Here is a 22896-nt window from a genome sequence, read left to right as displayed (position 1 = left end):
ACGCCCCGCAGCCCCTTGTCCACGGACCTTCACCGCCACACAGCGTATATGATTCCCATGATGCCGTCGTCGTCGCCTCTCCAGCAATCGTTTCACCACAATAAACACCAGCATCAACAGTATGTGCTGGCTGTGCAGGCGTCGTCAGACTACCTCGGCAGCGTTGACCAAGTGCCAGTGCGTCCCCTCAGTACAATCTTGCGCCAGCTGTCCAACCTGTCAACGCTTCCGCCGTCCCAAGTGACTAATGTGACGTTGGAGACCATCCACCATCATGACACGGCCATTGGCGTTCACGTGGTTGTGGCTAAACGGGTGCCGTTGGCCGGCTACGCATTGCTAGTCGCAGCCCTGGTCACGATTTCGTCGTTGGGGGCTGCGCTGGATCTGCAGCAACAAGTCGATCCGTTCGTCAAGTTATTTTGGCGCACGACGGCATCTCTCCTCGGGTTTCTCCCGTTTGCGTGTTACGGATTGTACGAGCGGGGATGGCCCAAGTTGACGCTACGCCTCGTGGGATTTTTTGGTGCGAGTTCCATCTCGTATGCCCTCTTCCTCATGACGTTCCTGTGGTCGCTGAACCACACCACGATCGGCCACGCGTACATCTTTAACAACTGCCACTCGCTCCTGATTGTGCTTGGAAAGGTCGTCCTCGGCTACCCCGTCGTGCTGTTTGAAATTATTGGGTCTGGGCTCGGCCTTGTGGGTGGCGTAATCACGACGATGGACCATGCAGCCAGCATCCCTGAAGTCAAGTCGTCCGTGGTGCAGTCGTCGTGGCAGGGCGACGTAGTGGCGTTGATCGGTGCCGTCGGCGGCGTGTTCTACCTCCTGACGGCAAAAATACTCCGCCAAGAAATGGACGTGTTTGTGTTCATGACGCTGCTCTTCACAGCGACGGCGTTCCTCCATATCCCGGTCTTCTACGCGTTGGATATCGACATTCGATGGACGTTGGACCATCACGTTGGGTGGTTGGGATGGGTGCAACCTGATATGCTCGGCGTCGAACTTTACCTGGTTTTCGTGTGCACGATCATCGGTACCGTTGGGTACATCAGTGTGATGAAGTACTTTGACCCGATTGTCGTGAGCGTCGTGATGCTTCTCGAGCCCATCTTGGCTACAGCCATGGGCGTATTTGTAGGTGTTGATGCTGTTCCTGGATGCCTCACTTGGATCGGTGGGTTCCTCGTCATACTAGGCACGGGCCTTGTCGTCCTCGCGTCCAGCAACAAGTCCGAATCGCACGACGTGTCCGACGCAGTCTACAAAACCCCAACTTCCGCCACTGTATACAGCTTCAAGCTCAAGGCGTAGTCCGTAAGAAAGAGAGATATGCACTCGTAATGGAACGACAATCCCACTTAACATGACGGACGACGGGAACGGCAGCAGCCCCAACCGCTGCCGCCGGCGGATGTAACCGGCCCAAAAGTTTGAATTGAACGTTAGTGATTGGCTCGTTTCGAGCGGGTGCAAGATCGGACGGCCGCATATTCGATTTTTCGGCATGGAGCACGGTGAAGACCGCGACCACAAGAGGCTCCTGGAAGAGACAAACGCGCTCCTCAAGCTCACTGGGTATGGAAACCACGCATTTGAGAACATCAACGAGCTTGTCAGCAGTATCTCGTCGATGTGTGTTGCCCTCTATGAGCGTTTCTTCGACGTGCGTCTCGACAACGTCCGCCGTGAGCCACGCACTCTCGACGATTACAGCCATAATGCTCAACTTGTTGTGGATGGCCTGTCCGCCGCTCTTCTCACGGAAGAACTGCAACATGTGACTGGTGCCAAAGTATGTGGTGGTGACCTTGCCTGCATTCGTGAACTCGTTCGGGTGTTGACTCAAGTCTACCAAGTGCTGCATCGGCCTGCGTCACGACTGGCTTCCAGCAGTAGCAGCAACGATTTGGCCCTGGATGAAACGTTCTACATCAAGCGGCAGCCCAAGAAGAAGAAGTCAAGGACTAAAAAGAGTGCAAACACGAGCAGCAAAACCACCATTGAACTGGGTGATCCATCATTGCTCACCACTAAAAAATACGGCCGCTTTGTACCTCTTGGTGGATCATCCAATGCTGGGAGCAACAATGGCGGCAACGACAGGTGGCCGCAGCCCAATGGGGCTTCGAAAGCGTCTCGCGGCAATCAGTCCACGGCATCCCGGCCACGGTCGTTCACCTCAGCAAAGTCCAAATCCAACGCAGTTTCGAACTCAACTCGACCTCCCACAACATCGACGCCAGTGGTCCGAGCGCTCGGCTTTGGAAGCGTATCGTCTGTGTCATTAGCCGATAGTGGCGACAACGAGCTCACTGGTCTGACTTTTTCAGACTCGAACGACGATCTCACGTCAGTGAGTCGCTTGAGCCGCGAGTTATCCGAGGGGGCATCGGAACTGGCAGGTGTGCCTCCTCGACAAGACACGCGGCACGAGCATGATGGAGGGTCCCTGCATGTTGACGATTTGGCTGCGCCGCAGGAGAAGCCCCCCACTCCACCATCTCAGTTGTCCAAACCGCTTCAGTCAACCCAAGCGATTTTTCCATCGTCCTTCACGTCATGGAATGCCGACGACGCGCCTCGATCACCCGAACCCACGAAAAGTCGGCCTGTCACGATCCAGCAGCCACCCGCGGCGCCGTCTAAACTCTTCAAATCCCATGTTGCCAAAGTAATGGATGCATCCACAGTTACCCTGTTATCTAACCAGATGATTAGGTGCGACCCCTTCACCGCGTGGCAACCCCTGCATCGAAAGATCGCGTGCAGCAACGACGATACAAGGCCCTACTGAACGAACATGTCAAAGACATGCGAGTGGTAATGCCATTTCTTGAGAGGCGGCCAACTCACCATTCGCGTAGAAAGAAATGAAGTTGAACCAGCACATCGCACGGTCGTTTCAAAATCGAAAGCACGCCGATCACATTGAGCAGGTACGTCCTGCCAGTTGAACGGTGGACCTGATATCGTGCTTAGATTCGAACCAAAAAGCTGCACGACGAGCTCAAGCTGCAACGAATAGCCCTCAGCGTCCAGCAGAAACGAGTCGAAGCACAAAACTTGAAGAATACGATGGAACACATTCTCTCGCTGGAAAAGATGCGCCTCAAGCAGGAGCATGAAATGACGACAGCAGCTCTCCACGCCATCCACCGACAGCACGCAGACCGAGAGCAGGCCTTGGAGAACTAGTACGTTGAACTATGGGATACACCTTAGTGGCTAACGCACGTCGTGTGTGCACAGCTTTGCCAACCAAATCGAGTTGGTCAAGGAGCAGCGCGAACACGAAGTGCGCGAACGAACCCTGGTTCAACAGGCACACAAACTCGTACGTACATCTGGCCAAATGCAACTGATTGAAGAGCGTCGCACCATGAGTAGGCTTCTGAACAAATGCTTCGGGAACTTAGAAGCAGTCGAGAAATGGAGGTCGCGGCGTTGATGGAGCAGAGAAGACACTTGGCTGACGTCCAACAAGTGCGCCAAGAGTGGAAAGCGGAGCGATTCGTTCAGCAAAAGACAATGCACTTAATGGACTTTTCAAAGAAGAAGATGGATCCGTTTTACGCGGCAGCCATGAAGTCGCGGGCCAAGCGGATTGAGGGTGCGATACAGACTGGGGCCAAAGGACGAATTGTGAAAAGTGTTGACAAATGAAAGAATATTCGGATGGATCGAGCATCCGGATGCGGTGTGCCATTGATATCCGAGCAACTCGAGGATCCCATCATAATGGGGCTGCTTACGATCTTGAAGAAGGTCAAACAAAAGGAGAAGGAGCTTCGCATCCTGATGCTGTATGCCTTCAGAGCTATTCAAATCATCGTCAGCTCATGCTGCCGTGCGTAGAGGCTTGGACAATGCGGGGAAGACGACTATTCTGAAGAAGTTCATGGGCCAGGACATCACATCAATCAGCCCCACGCTTGGCTTTGACATTCAAACACTCGAATACAAGCAGTACAAGCTAAACGTATGGGACGTGGGTGGTCAACAAACGATTCGGTCGTATTGGCGCAACTACTTTGAGCAAACGGACGGACTTGTGTGGGTCGTTGACAGCGCCGACCGCCGTCGACTGGAAGCTTGCAAGCGCGAGTTGATGGCGTTGCTAACCCAAGAAAAGCTGGCAGGAGCCACGCTTCTTATATTCGCCAACAAACAGGATCTCCCTGGCGCGCTAAGCCCCGAAGACATCGTGTTGGCATTGGGCCTTCACGAAAGGCAATTTGCTAATCGCCACTGGAAGATTCAATCGTGCAGCGCGTTCACCGGTGATGGATTAGCCGATGGCATCGACTGGATGGTGAACGACATCTCGAACCGAATTTTTATGCTGGAGTAACTTGAAAGAAGCTGGTTTCAACTGCACTCGTGGCCATGCAACGGACGATCCAGCATCCAAGTTATCGTGACGAAAGCTAACTCCTCTCCTACAGAAACTTGCTCAGGATCAAGAAACTATTAGTATCTGTGCAAACAGAGAGCTAAAGGAAGTTGGTGAAGTTACTCTGAACGATTCCTTCGGGTTAGCTGCTTGACCACACGATTGTGCGACCATGGGTGGGACATCCGAGGCTTTGGATGGATACATCTGGCTATCTCCGTTAGTAGGAATCGTGCGCATGAATCCGTTCATTCCATTGTCTATCAGCTGGGCAAGCTTGTTGCAGCGTAAACGTTCATGGACTCATGGACATGTGAGCGCGCAAGTGCCGTCCGCGGACATTTTGGTGTGTCGAAGCTGCGCCGAGATCTTGAGACGACGTGGTGACAAAGCAACAGGACCTATTTCATTGGTTATAAATGTAAGTTATTCGATATAATATTGACCAATTGTTGATCACGAAAGGTTGCCTCTGACGGGTGTTCCATATTCAGCCGTGAGCGACTGCAAATCGGCACGAATGATCAAGGGGGTGCTCATTGTGAACAACCACGGGAAGGCGCGCATCGTCAAGTTCTACGAGCATGTGGTACGTCTGACTTTCTCTTCCATGTCTTGTTGTATACTGGTACATGACGATATGTTCGGCAGCCCGACGCCGAGCAGCAAGCCGTCATCCGGGACATTTACACTCAAGTGTCGAAGCGACCGGACACGTTGTGCAATTTTCTGGAAGGCAGGTAGGTATCGCTGTCGGACTAAATGGCAGAGAAAGCGTATATATCCTCAAAGTAGTTGATTTTGTAGTGTGCGCTACTGGGGAGATGGCATCAAGCTCATATACAGGCATTATGCAACTCTGTACTTTGTGTTTGCTGTCGACAAGCAAGAGAGCGACCTGGGCATTTTGGACCTCATTCAAGGTAGGGAAGCGTGCGCCTCCAACGTGGCAAGCTCATTGCATATCATCAGTTTTTGTGGAAACCCTCGACAAGTGCTTTGAAAACGTGTGCGAACTCGACTTGATCTTCCACAGCGACAAGGTCCACTACGTGCTGGATGAAATCGTGATGGGCGGCATGGTGCTGGAAACAAACATCAACGAGATTCTCACCGCCGTCAATGAGATGAACAGACTGGACTCGAACTCGACCAAGCGATCGCTTCCTGGAACGGGCAAGAAGTAGGCAGCTTTCACAGTTCCATCGTAAAGGCAGAAATATGTGGTTGCTTTATCATGATTTACACCATGACACTCTTGGTCTTGGGGGCAGTCTTAGCCTTTTCTTGCAAATCCAACTCCACCTGGCGCAAAGCTTCCGCTTCCGCGGCCTTCTCCAGCTCGTCCTCCGTCAACACGACAATGTTCAGCTCCTTCAATCGGTCTTCCAGCCGAGACACATACTTGGCGAGCTTCTCGTTCTTATTCTGTTCTTCCTTGACCGCGTTATTCGAGTTTACGAGCTGAATTGACAGCGATAGTGTCAAAATAGTCACTCCCACGTTGAAGGCATTGAGAGGCTGGTTGGCCAAGTGCGACAAGAAGGATTTGGGGTATTCTACATGAACATGTCAGAATGCTACGTCCTTTAGATGTTCTGACTAACGTACCTGGTTTCTCGGGTGCGGCCTTGGCGGCCGTAGAGAGCGCGCGGCTCATCGAGCGGCGCAACATCGTCAACTGCGTCGAGGAATGGTTGAGGAGTGGCGTATCCGGATATGGCCGCTCGACGTCCAACAGGTATCCGGATGTTTATGTTGAAACGGCGGGCGGCAATAAATATAGATCCGCGTGGTCACTTTGAATACCGTCTCGCCATGAACGGTGACGAGCCAACGAGACCGCTGCCGCTCAAGACCAAGTTCCAAATCGGCGGTACCCAAGCTCCAGTCAACTACAAGTTCCAAGAGTCGTGTTTTCATATTGATGACACACCACCGCAGAAGATTGCAGCGAAACACGAAGTTCAGGCTTCGTTAAGGTCCAAGATACTGTCGACAGAACGGCCAAGCTGGGACCAGGCGACGACAGAGTCATGCATTCTTCGGACAAACTGCTACAAGCGCACTTTTGCAAATGGCGAGGTAGGTTCTCTTGCAACAGCACGGACACTGAATCGGTGTAGATGAATCATGGCAACATGTACCAATACAATTATCGAGCTGAAAAGTTGCCAGACAAGTACCCAACACTGCTGGCAAAGCCCACTAAATTCAACCAGGGCATTCTGGAAGTTCTTCAGCAGGATATCAAGCCCGGTGAAACCTTTGGTGACAAACGAATGCAACGCGTAAAAATTTGTTTACCACGTAAAGTGGATGAAGTGCCTGAACAGCCTTGTAGGGTATTTGCAAGCGAACCGAAGAGCTACCAAATCACCCCGACTTGAGGGACTCTGTGCCGTGGAATTCTTCTGTGGTCAAGTCGAAGCAAGACTTGCGCACGACGGTAAGTACGATCTGCTGAGCGCGAATTCATGCGTTCACTTGGACCATGACAGTTCAAGGCTGCCGAAGCGGCAAGGATAGTCAACTCTGAGAAGTCAATCAAGTCGTTAGAGAGCTACAAAACCCCACAAGAGCTGTACACGGAGCAGCTACAGCGTGAACGAGACGAAAAGGCAAAAAAACGAGCAATGACGTAGCAATCGTGTATCGAACAGTCGCAATATCCGGATATTTGTGTAACTGGTCGTTATCCGGATATCCCTCCACCCGAAAGGGCGTCAGAGATATTTGAATATGTCGGAGCCGAGTCCGCCGGAGAGCTTGGTGAAGTACGACGCCCCCATCTTCACAGGCGAGCACAATGAAGGAGGCAAGAAGGCCAAACCAGCACCAGGCACGAAAATAGATCCCGTCTCACGCATCGAAGACGTATTGAATGCGATGCTCCCACCACAGTAAGACACACTCTTTGTTCGATGCGATTCGTCCAAACAACTCTACGCGTGCTTCCAGAACATGGAAGGAGGAAACAGGTCATTGGATGCGCTACACGTCCGCAGAACCATCCACTCGATTTGACGTGATCAAGCTTCAAGTATGAGCAACAGAGTTGTCGACATTGGCACTGCACGACATTCTCTCCTTGTCTGTAGGAACAAATGGATGCCAAGCTGATTAAACGTCAAGCGCGTGAAAGCGGGATTTGCAACGTTCGCGAAGACATATACGCTCAGTGCTTTGGTGTGTATTTTAGTCGCTGCCTGAGCTGACAACGTGCCGCAGATGAACTCATACGAGAAGTCACGATCAATTCTCCGGAACGAGGTCTTCTGCTTCTGCGCATCCGAGATGAAATTCGCATGACCACTGATGCGTACAAGACGTTATACGACAGCAGCATCACGTTCGGCGTGCGGAAGCAGTTGCAGGCCGAGCAAGGGATGGGGTCGATCGAAGACAAGGTGCATCATGACGTGGAATGATTCCGCACGTGACCAGTTGCATCCAGATTGCGTTGCTTGCAGAAGAAAAGCGAGAGTACGAGAACAAGGTGCTGGAGCTGACCAACAAATTGGAAGTGATCGAAAAGCGCGGGAGCGAGCGACGTGCGCTGCAGGAGAAGCGATACAAAGAAGAAATTGAGTTCCTCAAGTACCAAGGGCAGCACTTGGACGCGTTCCTCAAGTCTGCCGGGGGAGCAGGCAAGTAAGTGTAGGTTCATCATGTTGTACAAGCGGCTTGTCATGGAAATATCTGTCTGCTGTGCTGGACGGCTACAAATCAAAATTCTTCAAATGAATCTCAGCATGCGCGTACGACTCCGCCACGACGTGGCCGTTGATAAGAAACAAATGTGGCTCGGCCACGTGGAGGCACACGTAGTTGATCGACTGGACTAACGAGTGAGACGATTGTGTCGTGGGTAAAGTGACCTACCATGCAGTTGTACTCGAGGTGCACGACCTTGACGAAAGGGTCCAGGACGTAGAACACATCCCGCTCCGTCATTTTCGTGTACGCGACGCTGTCCAAGTGGTATATTGACACGGCACAGCACGTTTGCGCCTCGTCCATCATGACAAAACACCTTCCAAAACATCTCGATCGTTGGAACGATGCACGGGGTTGGACTTACCCAGGTGGCTCGTTTCCTCGGACTACATCCACGAGCAGCTTTAATGCGACGACCTTCCCTTCATTGTGGCCTTGCCTATTTTATCCTCAGTAAGTCAACATGGGCACCACCATATTCACGGGAAGCAATCCTTACTGCAAGGATGAGATCGACACACGAGTTCGCCCTTGGACTTCACACACAGGCGGCAACGCAGATGCCAATTGCGCAATGCGGGTGACTTTGAACCTCCCCTGCCATGTGGAGTTCTTTTTATCGACGGCCACGAACGACTTGTCCATCTTACCTTATGATGGATTAAGTTGGAAACTCGAAGCGTCCACCGAAGAATACCATCCACGATCGCCATCGCGCGAAGCGACGGATCCAGGGCATGCGCCTTGCAAAAGCTCTGCACTGCAAGCGCATAGTCTTCTTTGTAACGATGCACCTACGACAAAAACGTGAAGTGCTGCATAGGGCAAATATAGGCCGAACGTTGGCTCGATTGAAGTGCAGGTCGGGGTTGTTGGCCGCCCCTCCGGCTTCCTGCAGTGACCCAAGTAGTTTAGACTCAAATATGTCAGTCATGATTCCACGGTACAGCTCGAGCGTAGGCGGCGAGCGATCGGTCCAAGTCGACTGTGCTGTGGGAGCAAGCAAAGAACAAGGCGAGGTACGCGTTGCCCATGACATCTACACATGTTAGTGAGATCAGTGGCATCGGTGGCTCTTGGCCAGGGCACGCACACCACGATTCACCATCCTGGATGTCCAAATTCAGCGCTGCCTTTGCGTGGGTGATGCTGGCCTACGAGGTAGTATTGTAAAAATTGAATCATACAAACTGAGCGTCTGCAAGACCTTGATATTGCTGGTCTTTTCTTCGACGTTGGTGCCCATTTTCCTCAATACCATGGATAGGCTCCGCAGCGCATGCTTGCTAGGCCCATAATCCAAGCACGATTCAAAGCAGTTCTTGGCAGCCTCCAGATCGCCCTTCTTCCAAAAGCAGTTTCCAAGAGATACCCAAATGTCCGAATTGCATGGATCAAGCTTGGCCTAACGACAGTGTGAGCGCTTAAAATGACAGACTCTGTACCGCTTTCGTGAGCAATGCCTCAGACGACGGGTTGTACTCGGGAAATACTTCGAGCGCTTTGCCTTGAATGTACCACGCAGTGGCTTTCAATTCGCGAGAGTTAGATCGATCCATGCCGACATCATCGACAAGCGCCATCACTTCATCGACCAGTGCTTGCAGCTTGAGCTACGTGTCCAAGTAATGAGAAAGTACACAATCATGCACACACAAACCACCTTCTTTTCCTCTTTGTTAGCGCTGAAAAAGTGGTCATGTATGCTGTAGAGCTCGTCCAACTTTGCCAAGGCCACCTCCATGCTGTCTCTTCGACAGAGTGTTCGATGCCTCCAAAGGATACAACACTATATTCGGATCCGGATACGTGGATTAGACCTGGCCTCCATCACCTTCACATCCAGTCTGTGCGTGTGGTTTGGCGGTACTCGAGCAGCTCAGGATAGCGTAATTTCCGCCCAGGACCAAGTGGCTCGTGCCCTTAGTAGTTCAATGGTCGCTTCGGCAACAGAGTATGTAGCGCATTGCCTGCGACAGATATTTCCGTGGAAGTTCCATTGATGCATGGCGAAGTTGACGATCGAAATATGTGGGACAGGCTCGAAATAAAATAGTCTTTCGTGCAGTCTCCCATATTTTATTTCATGCAATCAGGTAAAGTGAAAGGAACAATAAAAAATACGCCATTAATTATTTTGAAAATACAGCATAGAATACTCTTTTCACAATGGATGGTACTATCGGTTTGAGATCAGTGCGACAACGATGGGATTTGCGCTCACGTTGATTGAAGATGCGCTCGGAAGCATTGCTCCGTCGACAACGCCGAAGAAGCGCCCACTGAACATCCGTCCGTCGAAAAATGCCCTCTTTCACTTTGACATGGTCCGTCCGTTCGTGTATTCGCAGGAAGAGCCTCCACATGCGTCATTCCTACGGTATGACTGGGTTGCTGCGTCAGGGCCGGACAATAGCGCGGCGACCGCCGTCAAGTCTGTGAGTCCGGAATGGCTTGTTAGAGTTTGTGAACAACATGCACTGCTGCATGACTCTCCGATCCCAGGGTCAGAATTGGCATCGTCGATTGTAGACTCCCTCAAAAAGAACGACGCAGAATCGTTGTTGTTCAACCTGTTGGGATTCGATGGCATTGAACTCATCCAAGAGATCCTGTCTGCCCGCGCGTCGATACAAACGTTTACGACACGACAACTCACTCGCGCTGCAGCTGTGACGTCGGCGACTACGCCGCCTCGGTCCCCTTCCAGCAAGTCCAAGAAAGCCTCTTCTGTGAGCATCTCGAGCGAGTTGGACCAATATGTGTCTAAGCACCAGCGAAAGGAAGCTCGTCGCAATCAGCGCCGTAATGGCGGTGCCGCAATGGACGAAAAGCAGAATTGGCTGGAAGCGGCGGGGTACGACATGGATATTGTGGAGGCCCTTCGAGAAAGCAACATCGACCGCAAGGCGAATGCATCAACGTCGCTGCTAAAGGAACAGTTTGGGGAAATGGAATACGAAACGAACACAATCGCGTCTGGGTTGCCGGCGGGGGCGATCAAGACAGTCGAGAAGGGTTACGAAAAGGTGTTCATCCCAGCCAAGGTGCAGACTCCGCTGACCGTGAACGAGCTGGTGCCGATCTCTCGCATGGACCCGTTCACGTACAGCGTGTTTGAAGGCATCACGCACTTCAATCGACTCCAGTCCAAGTTGTTTGAAGCCGCGTACAACTCGAACCAAAACCTCCTTGTGTGCGCGCCGACAGGTCCGTTTTCGACGTTGGCGGTCTCTTTTCATAGACATACTATAGGGGCGGGGAAAACAAACGTGGCAATGATGACGATTTTACGAGAGGTCAAGTCCAATTTGAACGCAATCACGGGGCGCGTCGACTCTAGCACGATGAAGATCATTTACGTTGCGCCCATGAAAGCGCTGGCCCAGGAAGTTGTAACGCGGTTCTCGAAGCGGCTCAAGTCGCTGCACATTAACGTGGCCGAGCTCACGGGGGATATGCAAATGACAAAGGCACAAATAGAAGAAACCCACGTGATCGTGACGACGCCAGAGAAATGGGACGTGATCACGCGCAAGACTCATGAGCAGGCGCTTCTCACGCAGGTGCATTGAACTACGCTTTACAACTGGACGTTGTTGGTGTCGTGTCTGTCCATAGGACTGGGATTTCTGACAATCTTGTTTGAGCAGGTGAAATTGCTCATCATTGACGAAGTCCACCTGCTCGCGGACGAACGCGGTCCGGTTATTGAAACAATCGTGGCGCGGACGTTGCGCCGCGTGGAGTCGACGCAAACGATGATTCGCATTGTCGGGCTGTCCGCGACGTTGCCAAACTACAAGGACGTTGCAGAGTTTTTGCGCGTGTCGTTTCCGCCGAACGAGGCAAGCGGCGGCGGCTTGTTCCATTTTGATGCGTCTTACCGCCCAGTGCCCCTCGAGCAAACGTTTGTCGGCATCACGGACAAGGGCCGAACAAAGCAGCTCATGGCGATGAACCAACTCGCGTACGAATACGCTGTCGACAACATCCAACGCGGCCACCAGGTCATGATCTTTGTGCATTCCCGAAAGGAAACTGCTGTCACGATCCGAGCGATCTTGGACTTGGCGGCCAAGCACGGCACGATGGACTTGTTTGCGTCGAACCAAACCCCGGTCAAGGAATCGATGGCCGTCACCCTCGACGCGCTCTTAAGGAAATCTCGCAACACTGACGTCCGGGAGTTTGCCCCGAGCGGCTGCGGCATCCACCACGCCGGTATGCTTCGAAGCGACCGCAACTTGACCGAGCAGCTCTTTGAAAACGGACAAATCAAAGTACTGTGCTGTACGGCCACGTTGGCGTGGGGGGTCAACTTGCCGGCCCACGCGGTGCTGATCAAAGGAACCCAAATTTACAACGCTGAAAAGGGTTGCATGGTCCCGCTCAGCATGCTCGACGTGATGCAGATCTTTGGGCGCGCCGGTCGACCTCAGTACGACACTTCAGGGGAAGCCACGATTGTGACGACGCACGATCAGCTCGACCATTACCTGCGGTACGACGTCGTCAGAATAAGAATGTATTCACCACATCGAGCGTAGGGCATTGGCAAACCAGGCCCCGATCGAATCTGCGCTGATCAAAACGTTACCGGACCATTTGAATGCAGAAATCGTGTCTGGCACCGTGGCCAACCTGCCTGAAGCGTTGGCATGGCTCAGCTACACTTATTTGTTTGTTCGAATGATGAAGAACCCCATGACGTATGGAATGTCGTTTGACGAGCGAGCGAATGACCCCATGCTCGTGAACAAGCGGACCGAACTTCTCAAGCAAGCCATTCAGACTCTCGAAGACGCCCGCATGATCAAATACGACCAAAGGTAAAGGCACGGACGCGTGTCGAACGGTTTTTCAATTAAAGCATTAGGCGAGGCGACTTCGCCGTGACAAATTTGGGTCGGGTGGCCAGCCATTACTACATTACGCATGGCACGGTGGAAACGTTCAACGAAATGCTGAATCAAAACATGGAGGACGAAGACATCCTGCACGTGATATGCTCGTCTGCGGTATGTGACTACGAGATTTAAAAATTGGCTCACCCATTGTGGGGATGTAGGAATTTGAACAAGTGCAGGTGCGAGAGGACGAACTAGTCGAGCTCGAACGCGTCAAGAAGATGTGCAAATTGTCCATTAAAGGCGAAAATGCGTCGTCGGGCAAGGCCAACATTTTGCTGCAGGTGCGTGCCACATCCACTGCTTTACCTTGGTGGCGTAACGGGGGTCGTAATGAATGTTGTCCAGGCGTATATCTCCAATACCTCGTCGAGATTGACCAATTTCACGTTGATTTCCGACACGAATTATGTGGCGCAAAATGGGTCTCGCGTCACGCGAGCATTGTTTGACATTTGTCTCAAGAAAGGGTGGCCCCTTGCAGCCGAAAAGGTGCTCAACATTGCCAAGGCGATCGACCACCGCATGTGGTGGACGCAGTCGCCACTTCGGCGTTTTCTCAACGTCCTGCCGTTCGACGCGGTCGCTCGCCTCGAGGAGCGCTACGATATCGACACGCTGTTCACGCTCAGTGCGGACGAGATTGGCGTCGCCGTGCACAGCCCGCGCGTGGCCGAAAAGGTTTGTTAGTGTCTTGCTGCATTTCATCGAGGATTTGATTCATCTTGGCACAGATTGTACAACACATGCGGTATTTGCCGTACTTAACTGTGGACGTCCGCGTCCAGCCGCTGACTCAAGGCATTCTCAAAGTGTCTGTCGATGTCTCTTGCGACTTCGAGTGGAATGACTTGTACCACGGATCTGTCGAAGCGTGGTGGATGTGGGTGGAGAACGAAAACGCCATGTACCACGCCGAGCACGTCTTGCTTCACAAAGCTCAGCGCCTCGACGTCATTCAGTGCACGTTCCACGTCCCCATGTTCCAAGGCAGCACCCCTGATTACACTCTCCGCCTTCTCTCGGATCGTTGGGTCGGCGTCGATAGCTGCCATCCGATTCAAATTCCTGACGCAACCGACAAGGCCCCCGATCCAGTGTACTACACGCCGCTGCTTCGTTTGCATCCGTTACCCGTGTCCGCGTTGAAGCAGCCTGCATTCGAAGAACTCTATTCGTCATTTTCGTTCTTCAACCCGATCCAAACCCAACTCTTCCACACGATGTACCACACAGACGGAAATGTTCTCCTGGGGGCGCCGACGGGGAGCGGCAAGACGATTGTGGCAGAACTGGCCATGCTGCGCCTGTGGAACGTCCAGGAGCGTCACAACATCGTCGTGTACGTGGCGCCACTGAAGGCGCTGGCGCGCGAACGGGTTAAAGATTGGACCCGCAAGTTTGAGCGCACGATGGGCAAGAAAGTGGTCGAACTCACGGGGGACACGACAGTCGAAGCGCGGGTGTTGAAGCAAGCCTCGATCATTGTCACGACGCCAGAAAAATGGGATTTGGTTACACGTACAATCCATGCGACATCGTTCGTCCACATGGTGCGGCTCGTGCTGCTGGACGAAGTGCATTTGCTTGGCGAAGATCGCGGCCCGGTACTAGCGATCTCGGTGTTTCTTATGTGAAAGACTTCGACTAGGTTCTGGAAGCAATTGTGTCGCGCATGCGCATGCTTCGCCAAGCCATTCGTCTGGTGGGGTTGAGCACGGCGCTGGCAAATGCACTCGATGTGGGCAAATGGTTGGGCATTGCCGATCCTGCCCACGGCATTTTTAACTTCCGCGCGTCTGTGCGTCCCATCGCTATGGACGTGCACATTCAAGGGTTTGCCGGCCGCCACTATTGTCCTCGCATGACGGCCATGAACAAACCCACGTACCACGCGATTCAATCGCATTCCCCTACCAAACCAGTTCTGGTTTTTGTATCGTCGCGCAGCCAGACCCGGCTGACGGCGATGGCGCTCATCTCGTTCGCAGCCCTTGCTGGGACACCCAAGCAATTTCTGTGGGAAGATGAAGACATCATGGCGACGTGGGTCGACCAGGTGCGCGACCCCGCGCTGCGAGACACCTTGCACTTTGGCATTGGGTTGCATCATGCCGGTACGGATATCCGTTCAACTTTCCAGTTGCAGCAACATGTATGATAGGCTTGGGGTCACGAGATCGCGAGATTGTCGAGGAACTGTTTTTGAACAACAAGATTCAAGTCGTCCTTTGCACGTCGACATTGGCGTGGGGCGTGAATTTACCGGCACACTTGGTCGTGGTCAAAGGAACAGAGTTTTATGACCCCAAGCATGGCCGGTACACCGACTACCCCATGAGTGACCTCCTCCAAATGATTGGTCGCGCGGGACGGCCCCAGTTCGACACGAGCGGCGTTGCGTGTGTCCTTGTGCAAGACATAAAGCAAAACTTTATCAAGCGCTTCATCTACGAGCCGCTGCCCGTGGAATCGTCGCTTCACTTGCACTTGGACAACACGCTAAACGCAGAAATCGCCAATGGCACGGTCAAGTCGGTGGCCGACGCGGTCAAGTATTTGTCGTGGACGTTTCTATTCCAGCGAGTGCAGAAGAACTCAGCCTACTACCAAATCGATACGACAGTCGAAGATTTCTTCAAGAAGCTCGTGTCGTCCATCTTGCAACGGCTCGTGCAAGCACGATGCTGCACGCTCGCCAAAGGCGTGGTGCAACCGACGGCGCTGGGGAAAATCGCAAGTGCGCAGTACCTAGAGTGCAGATCGGTCCAGCATTTGCACGATGCGCTGAACGGCTTGGCCGACGACAAAGTGTCGACGTTCTCGCTGATTCGCATTGTTTGCGGGTGCGTTGAGTTTGCCCAGTTGCCAATTCGACCGCAGGAAGAGCGCTTGATTGTGTCGCTGGCGCAGCAATGCCGCTTTCGAGAACGGACGTGGAAGTGGGACACCCACAGCTCACAGCTCAAGTGCCTCCTCCTCGTTCAAATGCATTTGGGGCAAGTTCCGCTGCCGTCTAGTGACTTTTGGAACGACCTGCGACTTGTACTGGACCACCTTCCTCGCATTCTGGGGGCCATGATGGACCTCGCCGCGCTCATCGGTCGTCCGTCGGTCGTGCTCGCCATCAACCAGCTAAGCCAGGGTGTCTTGTATGGCTACTGGCCCCACGCGCAATCGTGGTGGCAATTGCCGCACGTGACGTCGGACGAACTGGCGTCGTTCCCTGAAGAGTTCGATGGATCGATCGACCAAGTCAAGAGAGCGCTGCCTCGTCGTCTGTCGGACAAGCAGCGCCAGGAGTGCCTGGCTGTGGTGGACAAGATGCCACAAGTTTCATGGACAACCACTACATCCGGGAACAATCAAGTCCAAGTGCACATTCAAGTGCACAACTCCAAGCTTCAATCGATCATCACAAATCGATGGACAAAGCCTCGGCCGCACTTGCTGTACCTCTTGGTGGTGGGCGACGATGGCCAGTTGCTGGCATTGCTGCACTTGCCATATCGAAAGACTATCGAGCGGTCGTTGCCCTCGGGCGTGAAAAACTACACGATCCAAGTCGTGTCGAACTGCAGCATGGTGCATGTAGTCAAGACGGCCAAGTAGAACATTCGAGGAAGTGCCATGGAATAGAACGATTCCATATCAATGTCTTACGAAGCACCTGCATCTCCCCCTCTTGCCACCAGGGGCTAAAGACGAACACGATTACATGGAATGTGGCTGCGCCACCCTCTTCGTTCAAAGCCTCCGCAAGACGACGAGGATGCTCCTTTCCCAGGGATCCTCCAGCATAGAGTAGGTGTGGACTCTCTCAAAGTCGGGATGAGGATGGGACCAGAACGACGGGGCGAGCGATGCGCCGACGTGGGTCCATCGGTTGCCTGTCGACGTCACTTGACACGAGGACCACCCGCCGACGTTCGTCCTTCCACTTGGTGACCTGTACAACAATCTTAAAGTCGTGGCCAGACTCGATCTGATTAGTCCCAGAATCCCGTGGAGATTTCACTTCAAGCAACTGGCGAGCACAACACGGGGACGAAAGGCGACGGTATTGCGAATGACCTTGCCATACAGGGGAAGGGGCAGGTGGTGGTCGCGGCGTCGAGTCGCCGTGCGCGTACATGGTGCACATCACGTTCCGTTGAGAGTTTGTACTGCGCCGAGCGCAAGCGGCGCGGAGTTGGACGAAACAACAAAGCCCCATATGTCATGACCGCACATGGGCGGGTTATAGGTGCACCGCCATGGGAGGTTGTGGACGTCCAACCACTCTGGCAAGATATACAAGGTGGATTCGCCACTGTGCGTCAATGGTCGGCGGGGCTGTGCGTCGACGACAGCCCAGCGATGAAAAAAGGATGGCCACGGCGCGGCGCCAAGAAACTCGGGGCGCCACATGTCGTGACAAGTCGATCTGATCGATGGGCGTGATGTTCATACTGGATCGTACTTCAGAGGAACTTTTGTACACCCAGGCAGCGAGGGCGTTCGATATCGTACTTAACAAGTCGGAAAGGTGCCGATGATTGTGCCTTGTTTGTTCACGGTCCGGATATTCACCGGAAGGTCCACTCTCAAATCACTCTGCTGGATGAATCGATTTATCCTCTTCTCTGGACGGGGCTTCCTTCAACAAAGTTGCTGCACGACGGCATAAAGTCATAATTCACCGACGTGGATGGCGTCGCCGCACAACGTCACGGTGGTCGCACGGGTGCCGAGTGCGGAATTGCAGTAGGTATTTTAACGTTAGGATACAAGGGAGTGTATTTTAGGATGTTCAAGAGAGGAATGGAGAGTCGATGTGAGTGTGCCTCCGTTCGATACAAATGGGTGGCGAAGTGTTGTCTTGACAGGAACAAGCAGTGGCACGTTCACCTCGCCCATTCCCCACAATCTCCTCGACGGGGACGGCCGTTGTGGTGCCATGAGCTCGTCGTACACCCTGCCCCCGCTGCACATGTTGTCATCGGCGGTGTCGTCAGTTGCAGCCCCCACACTCTCGTCAACCCTTCCAATGCGACGACGACTTCCGCTTCCCTTTGCAGGCCACGCCCTCCAGCCTCGTCGTCTGGCCAGTGAAGACCGATCGAGGCCCGCGTCTCCACTATCTCCCGCCCATCACAATAAGGTGATTGTGGTGGGGCTCAGAAAAAGCCTCGATGATGCGGGGCTGAGGAACATGTTTAGCCAGTACGGCACGGTGATCGATGCCAAGGTCGCCGTGGACGACAAGAAGGGCGTTTCCTCTGGGTATGGGTTCGTTACGTTCACCGATGCCGCGGCCAAGTATGAAGCGATCAAGTGCATGCACCAGAGCAGTGTCAACGGAGTTGTCTTGACAGTGCGAGATGTGTCATCCAAGAAGCACCGACTTCTCGACGCTGGCGTCAATAATCCGTCCAAGGCGAATGGCAAGAAGCTCAAAGTCGAGGGCGGTAGCACAGCTCATAGACGCAGGTACGACAACCAAGACACAGAGTCGGACGAAGGAGACCCTATCAAGAGCGAGAACTGTTCGGCCAACACACACGTGGGCAAGTCAGAGGACGATGGCGACGACAATCGCAACCATCGTTGCCGCAGCAACAGGGATAACACGGGAGCCAAAGGCTTCACACTGGAAGACGACGAACGAGCCACACGATTGAAAAAAGATCGCATGCGAAAAACCAAGTATCGCAAGCAAAAGTTGGCCCAAGTCGACTCGCTCAAGAATGAAGCACACTTCCTGGAACTGCAACTGGAACAGCTCAAGGCCAACATGACCGACCTGCACAAGTCGCAGCACGCGCATATAGCCCATGGACACGGCGCAGTATGGCAAAACATCTGCACTGCGGAGGCTGCCAAGAAGCGTGCCAGTCTCGAGGAGCAGGAGTGTCTCTACCAGTCGCTAGTGGAGCACCTTCACATTGCCGTGTCGCTCAAGCGAAGGATGATGGGCAATGGCCCTCGTCATGACGTCCCGGTATGACTGCTACCAGCGTCGAATGTTTAGCCTATTTGTGGTCGGTAGCTGTGCTTCGACCCGCGCGGACAACCTGCGGACCCGTATTGCGCCAAGCACACTCTGTCCAAGCATCCCGTCATGCGCATCCAAACCGTGCGTGCAATGCTCGACGACCAACTTCACCAACTTGCCGACACATTTATCGCCAAGCTGCCGACGGCCGACCACGACGGGCCGTTTGGGCTCGTCCTCCAACATGACGACATTTCGTTCGTAGAAATAAACAAATTTGGTGTCGTGTACGGAGGTGTCGTCGACGTTGGTGACGTCCTGTGGCGCGTCCAGCTGTCGTCGCACGGAGCCAGCACCAAGGTACGTCGCCTTGTCGATGCCAGTGGTTGAGATGTTGGACCAAGGTCGATCTGCTGGACGACCACACTTGTTTTCTCCAAACGTTCAAGAACGATGGCCTGACCATGGATGGCCCGACGCCCCACCACTACATTGCAAAACGGTTCATCGAACGAGGGCGACAGGTGCTGTTGCTCCGCAGCGTTCTCCACGATGAGCTATCGCCTCACCAGAACCCAGCCAAGGACCACGTCGTGTCGTGGGTGGTCGTGGAAGACATCTCGCATCCCCACGACAACTACCCCACCACATGCATCCGAGGGTACACCCAAATGTGTCTGCGCACGGTAGAACCGACGGGCGCGTCGGTGCAAGAGTACAGCGTATACATGAATGACGCAACCAAATGCAACGACTTGCTCAACCACGAACTGCATCGGCACTTTCGGTGTTTGATATTGAATTAACGATCTCGATCGAATCCATGCCACCGTCATGATCTCTTTCGTCGACGCTTGTCTCCTTGGACATGGAACGACCACGGCAGCACGACCTGTCGTCGGGTGAATGACAGCCCTAGATAAATCCCAATTGCTGCGCAGCTTGGTCGATCTGACCGTGGATATCGGGCAATGGACAGTTGTTGCGCACGCTCGAGAGTTTGTCGGGGTCCTTCAACTTGACGGCCATCTCGAGCGCCGCCGTCCACATTTGCAAGTGCACGAGTGTGTCAAACTTTTCGTCGGGCTGCGTGATACGAGACGCGTACGACTCGGCCTGACCCTTCTCGCCTTCTTGTAAACATGCAATTGCAAACGCTTTGAAGCCACAGGGCGGAGATTTCTTCTCGTTGGAAAACTACCATGATACATCACGTAAAGAGATCGACGCGACCAAGAAAGGAGCCGTGTACCTTGTGCAGCGTATCCCATTGATGCGTTTCTGCCAGTGCCTTGATCTTGACGCGGTAGAACCGCTTCTCCGGCACTTTAAATTTCTTGGCGATTGCCGCCGCCACTTGCAGCGACTTGGGCTCGCGCGTGGCGTCCATGCACAGGTGGCGGATTGTGTCGCTGAGAGACATCCCAACGTACACATACGGCCCGCCGCTCGACTTTTCATCCAGCTTGCGCTGCTCCACGAGTAGCTCCATTTGGTCCTCCGTCAGCTTGGCGTTGATCGGAAGTTTGGCGCTGTTGTACTTGGCCATGGCGTCTTTCAGCTTCTTGAGCTTTTCGTCCGTGTTGGGCTCCGTGAACGACGTCAACACGTCATGATTGGCGCTCAATACTTCGTGCCAAATGTTGTCTACAACGAAGTCTCCGTGACGTCGTCTTCGTCGACACAACAATAGAGCACGCACCGAGCTTGGAAGGGTCGGCTTTGGTCGCAATGTAAAAGGACGCGAGAAGGTGGATTGCTTCCGCGTATTGTGGCTCGCTGTGCAGGACGCGCCGAACGTCGTCGGGTGGCATCGTCCGCTCCATATGGAACAGCGTTAAGTAGATCAAGTCTGTGTTACTCGACTCGAGCGACTTGCGAAGTGCCAATTCAAATTCACCCATCGACAAGAGCAAAGGCACTTGGTCAGACGCGTTTTCTTCCAAGTCGAGTAACATGGTTGCCAGTCGATGGCGCCCAGCACGTTCAGCGCAGCTTGCGATTTCCGAGTACGACACCAACGTGGCGTCCTTTAACTTCTTCCGCACCATCGCCACAATGGCTTCGTCCGTCATGGGGACGCCGGCAGGGTTCGAGGCTTCGAATGACGATTTCACCTGAAACACATGTCAGTTGGAAAAACTTCCGCAAGCAACTGGGGATGCAGCGTTCAACCTTTTCGCAGGCCCAATGGACCAAAACACGGTCAGATGTGATCTTCATGTAGTCGCAGATTTTGAGTGCAAGGAAATGATGGTGCATCGCGACCAATCGAGATACGACAACTTCACACGAAAGGCGATCAAACTGCGCCAGCGTCAAGGGAAGCCCAATCGAAGGTTTTCGAAGCGCGTTCAGCACACGGAGCTTGCGGCACATGTCGACGTAAAACTCCGAGTCGTAGTTGGACGTGGCGCCACCGTTGCCGTCGGCGTTGGCACTCGCCGCGGCTATTGAGTCGCTATTGTCGAAGAAGCATTTGCCATACGAAGCTGCACGAAGCAATGAGCTTTGCGCCGCGTAGTCAAACTCATTGCCTGCCGCCGTGATGCAGTCCGTAATTGCTTGCTCCAACGTATGTTGCGCTTGAATCGACCGAATGTTCTCGTCCGCCTTGGCGTCGCCAGAATCAAACGCATCCAACGCATCCAGGAGCATGGCAGCCGGTGCCGTGCTGCCAATTCGCTTGATGTCCTCGGTCGCGCGGGGCACACGCATGAGAACTTCATGGGAGCTTGAGCTGTAAATGCGGCAGCAGTCCACCTCCTGGCTGAGGACGACAGGTCCTTCATCGCAAGGAAACTTGAGCCACGATCCATGCGGCCCTACCATGATAACCCCCACACTCTGCCAGTACAACAACACCGAGTCCTCTCCGCACCAAAGCATTGCAGCTGGGCTCGTCTTGCTCTGTGTGTCAAACGTTAAAATCTTCTTGTCGAACGTCGTGTTGAGGACGGTGAGCGTCCCGTCTTGCGAGAAGAGAGCCATGAACATTCCGTTCGGGGCAATCGCAATCTTGCTGATCGGGGCTTTCATCGAGTTTTGCAGCTGCATGTCCATCACCTTGTTCGGCTCGCCAGACGAAGACCCTTTGCTCACGACGACAAGGGAGTTGGTTGAAGTCCCCAAGAATACTTCAGGCAACCCGGTCTTGACAAACCGCGGGTCGAGCACTGCCATGCACGTTGGAGGGTTTGTTGGACTCACCCCTGTCTCCGTGATGCAGTACACCCGCGGTTTGACCGAATCGATGTCCAGCGCCTGGGCGATCATAAAGTTGTCCAAGAGCGCAACGAACCCGCCGCCCCACGACTCGATCGAGATCACTTTGAATCGAGAATCCACGGGAAATAGAGCAAATGACGTTTCGACCGCCCCCATAATGCTGTAGCTGACACAGTCGCCGTCGTCAAACACGCACATCAATCGCATTTCGTCTGTCCAAAACATGCCGAACAACGTCTTCTTCTTCGTGTCGTAAGACGAAAAGCTCACGGAGGCAAGTTTCGCCCCGCACGCGTTGAAAATGTACAGCGTGCGGGACAGCGACCCCTTCGAGTCCATCTTCACGAGACGAGACGGATCACGGATCATGGCGATGGGGCCGCCAAACTGTGCCGGGACGACGAGGAACTCCCTCAAGTCGCCGAGGGACGCCACCTCTTCCTTCCACGACGGCGCCATCTCGAACAGTCGATGCTTCTGGTACTGGGCTTTCCCCAGGGCGTGCCACTCGGACGGATCCATCTCGGCGTGGCGCAGTCACTTGGTGACAAGAAGAATGCCTTGGATCGTTCTAACTGGTTAAAATTCCCCACTTTCTTCACCCTAATTGGTAGAATTTTGAGGTCACTCGACCCATCTATCGCACAACAACTTAA

At 53.5% G+C, this 22896-nt stretch overlaps 11 protein-coding genes across 13 annotated transcripts; 8 read left to right on the top strand and 3 right to left on the bottom strand.

Moving 5' to 3' along the window:
* Positions 1-60: 60 nt before the first annotated feature.
* H310_04029 (hypothetical protein) lies at positions 61-1368 on the top strand (the record flags this gene model as incomplete). The annotated part of the gene is made up of 1 exon (XM_008868145.1): positions 61-1368. The coding sequence occupies one exon, from the start codon at positions 61-63 to the stop codon at positions 1321-1323; it is 1263 nt and encodes a 420-aa protein (XP_008866367.1). The 3' UTR covers positions 1324-1368.
* A 148-nt stretch (positions 1369-1516) lies between these two features.
* H310_04028 (hypothetical protein) lies at positions 1517-3675 on the top strand (the record flags this gene model as incomplete). Its single annotated transcript, XM_008868144.1, has 6 exons — positions 1517-2683; positions 2731-2832; positions 2877-2948; positions 2992-3206; positions 3262-3346; positions 3400-3675. 6 exons carry the CDS (start codon positions 1517-1519, stop codon positions 3673-3675), a joined length of 1917 nt encoding a protein of 638 aa, XP_008866366.1.
* A 12-nt stretch (positions 3676-3687) lies between these two features.
* H310_04027 (hypothetical protein) lies at positions 3688-4363 on the top strand (the record flags this gene model as incomplete). The annotated part of the gene is made up of 2 exons (XM_008868143.1): positions 3688-3815; positions 3868-4363. 2 exons carry the CDS (start codon positions 3688-3690, stop codon positions 4361-4363), a joined length of 624 nt encoding a protein of 207 aa, XP_008866365.1.
* Positions 4364-4889: 526 nt separating this feature from the next.
* Positions 4890-5676, top strand: H310_04026 (hypothetical protein). Its single transcript, XM_008868142.1, has 4 exons — positions 4890-4994; positions 5057-5145; positions 5213-5328; positions 5378-5676. The coding sequence occupies exons 1-4, from the start codon at positions 4926-4928 to the stop codon at positions 5590-5592; spliced, it is 489 nt and encodes a 162-aa protein (XP_008866364.1). The 5' UTR covers positions 4890-4925; the 3' UTR covers positions 5593-5676.
* Positions 5547-6115, bottom strand: H310_04025 (hypothetical protein). The gene is made up of 2 exons (XM_008868141.1): positions 6017-6115; positions 5547-5964 (listed from the first exon to the last, which is right to left on the bottom strand). The coding sequence occupies exons 1-2, from the start codon at positions 6078-6080 to the stop codon at positions 5648-5650; spliced, it is 381 nt and encodes a 126-aa protein (XP_008866363.1). The 5' UTR covers positions 6081-6115; the 3' UTR covers positions 5547-5647.
* Positions 6116-6223: 108 nt separating this feature from the next.
* H310_04024 (hypothetical protein) lies at positions 6224-7050 on the top strand (the record flags this gene model as incomplete). The annotated part of the gene is made up of 4 exons (XM_008868140.1): positions 6224-6490; positions 6532-6696; positions 6750-6854; positions 6907-7050. The coding sequence occupies 4 exons, from the start codon at positions 6224-6226 to the stop codon at positions 7048-7050; spliced, it is 681 nt and encodes a 226-aa protein (XP_008866362.1).
* A 97-nt stretch (positions 7051-7147) lies between these two features.
* On the top strand, positions 7148-8146 carry H310_04023 (hypothetical protein; the record flags this gene model as incomplete). The annotated part of the gene is made up of 5 exons (XM_008868139.1): positions 7148-7308; positions 7367-7448; positions 7507-7594; positions 7637-7815; positions 7863-8146. The coding sequence occupies 5 exons, from the start codon at positions 7148-7150 to the stop codon at positions 8061-8063; spliced, it is 711 nt and encodes a 236-aa protein (XP_008866361.1). The 3' UTR covers positions 8064-8146.
* H310_04022 (hypothetical protein) lies at positions 8128-9869 on the bottom strand (the record flags this gene model as incomplete). Its single annotated transcript, XM_008868138.1, has 11 exons — positions 8128-8244; positions 8291-8441; positions 8490-8564; positions 8625-8722; positions 8776-8919; positions 8967-9017; positions 9073-9164; positions 9219-9279; positions 9333-9530; positions 9571-9738; positions 9789-9869. 11 exons carry the CDS (start codon positions 9867-9869, stop codon positions 8128-8130), a joined length of 1236 nt encoding a protein of 411 aa, XP_008866360.1.
* A 447-nt stretch (positions 9870-10316) lies between these two features.
* Positions 10317-16772, top strand: H310_04021. Of its 2 annotated transcripts, XM_008868137.1 has the most exons (10): positions 10317-11335; positions 11381-11691; positions 11779-12629; positions 12676-12957; positions 13005-13146; positions 13197-13319; positions 13384-13716; positions 13770-14642; positions 14687-15152; positions 15200-16772. In XM_008868137.1, the coding sequence occupies exons 1-10, from the start codon at positions 10333-10335 to the stop codon at positions 16645-16647; spliced, it is 5832 nt and encodes a 1943-aa protein (XP_008866359.1). In that variant the 5' UTR covers positions 10317-10332; the 3' UTR covers positions 16648-16772. The 2 variants fall into 2 exon arrangements, with proteins under 2 accessions (XP_008866359.1, XP_008866358.1); XM_008868136.1 differs by having other exon boundaries at positions 11381-12629.
* A 1118-nt stretch (positions 16773-17890) lies between these two features.
* On the top strand, positions 17891-19858 carry H310_04020. Of its 2 annotated transcripts, XM_008868135.1 has the most exons (3): positions 17891-19018; positions 19067-19372; positions 19417-19858. In XM_008868135.1, exons 1-3 carry the CDS (start codon positions 17975-17977, stop codon positions 19816-19818), a joined length of 1752 nt encoding a protein of 583 aa, XP_008866357.1. In that variant the 5' UTR covers positions 17891-17974; the 3' UTR covers positions 19819-19858. The 2 variants fall into 2 exon arrangements, with proteins under 2 accessions (XP_008866357.1, XP_008866356.1); XM_008868134.1 differs by having other exon boundaries at positions 19067-19858.
* H310_04019 (hypothetical protein) lies at positions 19681-22786 on the bottom strand. The gene is made up of 4 exons (XM_008868133.1): positions 21188-22786; positions 20715-21129; positions 20265-20659; positions 19681-20209 (listed from the first exon to the last, which is right to left on the bottom strand). Exons 1-4 carry the CDS (start codon positions 22760-22762, stop codon positions 19928-19930), a joined length of 2667 nt encoding a protein of 888 aa, XP_008866355.1. The 5' UTR covers positions 22763-22786; the 3' UTR covers positions 19681-19927.
* Between the last annotated feature and the right edge of the window lie 110 nt (positions 22787-22896).

The sequence above is a fragment of the Aphanomyces invadans genome, assembly GCF_000520115.1.
Source record: "Aphanomyces invadans strain NJM9701 unplaced genomic scaffold supercont1.6, whole genome shotgun sequence".
NCBI lineage: Eukaryota > Oomycota > Saprolegniomycetes > Saprolegniales > Verrucalvaceae > Aphanomyces > Aphanomyces invadans.
The sequence above is the reverse complement of the archived record's forward strand: the minus strand, read 5'-3'. Positions and strand labels throughout refer to the sequence as shown.

Bases quoted from the DNA above. Each gene is read 5' to 3' on its own strand.
- H310_04020 (XM_008868135.1), top strand. From the start codon at position 17,975: ATGAGCTCGTCGTACACCCTGCCCCCGCTGCACATGTTGTCATCGGCG. The intron at 19,019-19,066 runs GTATGACTGCTA...TGTGGTCGGTAG, and splicing joins GCCCTCGTCATGACGTCCCG to CTGTGCTTCGACCCGCGCGG. The intron at 19,373-19,416 runs GTACGTCGCCTT...TGTTGGACCAAG, and splicing joins CGCACGGAGCCAGCACCAAG to GTCGATCTGCTGGACGACCA.
- H310_04026 (XM_008868142.1), top strand. From the start codon at position 4,926: ATGATCAAGGGGGTGCTCATTGTGAACAACCACGGGAAGGCGCGCATC. The intron at 4,995-5,056 runs GTACGTCTGACT...TATGTTCGGCAG, and splicing joins TCAAGTTCTACGAGCATGTG to CCCGACGCCGAGCAGCAAGC. The intron at 5,329-5,377 runs GTAGGGAAGCGT...GCATATCATCAG, and splicing joins CATTTTGGACCTCATTCAAG to TTTTTGTGGAAACCCTCGAC.
- H310_04021 (XM_008868137.1), top strand. From the start codon at position 10,333: ATGGGATTTGCGCTCACGTTGATTGAAGATGCGCTCGGAAGCATTGCT. The intron at 12,630-12,675 runs GTACGACGTCGT...CATCGAGCGTAG, and splicing joins CAGCTCGACCATTACCTGCG to GGCATTGGCAAACCAGGCCC. The intron at 13,320-13,383 runs GTGCGTGCCACA...AATGTTGTCCAG, and splicing joins AGGCCAACATTTTGCTGCAG to GCGTATATCTCCAATACCTC.
- H310_04025 (XM_008868141.1), bottom strand. From the start codon at position 6,080: ATGTTGCGCCGCTCGATGAGCCGCGCGCTCTCTACGGCCGCCAAGGCC. The intron at 5,965-6,016 runs GTACGTTAGTCA...ATGTTCATGTAG, and splicing joins GGCCGCACCCGAGAAACCAG to AATACCCCAAATCCTTCTTG.
- H310_04019 (XM_008868133.1), bottom strand. From the start codon at position 22,762: ATGGATCCGTCCGAGTGGCACGCCCTGGGGAAAGCCCAGTACCAGAAG. The intron at 21,130-21,187 runs GTTGAACGCTGC...CATGTGTTTCAG, and splicing joins TCCATTGGGCCTGCGAAAAG to GTGAAATCGTCATTCGAAGC. The intron at 20,210-20,264 runs GTACACGGCTCC...GTATCATGGTAG, and splicing joins AATGGGATACGCTGCACAAG to TTTTCCAACGAGAAGAAATC.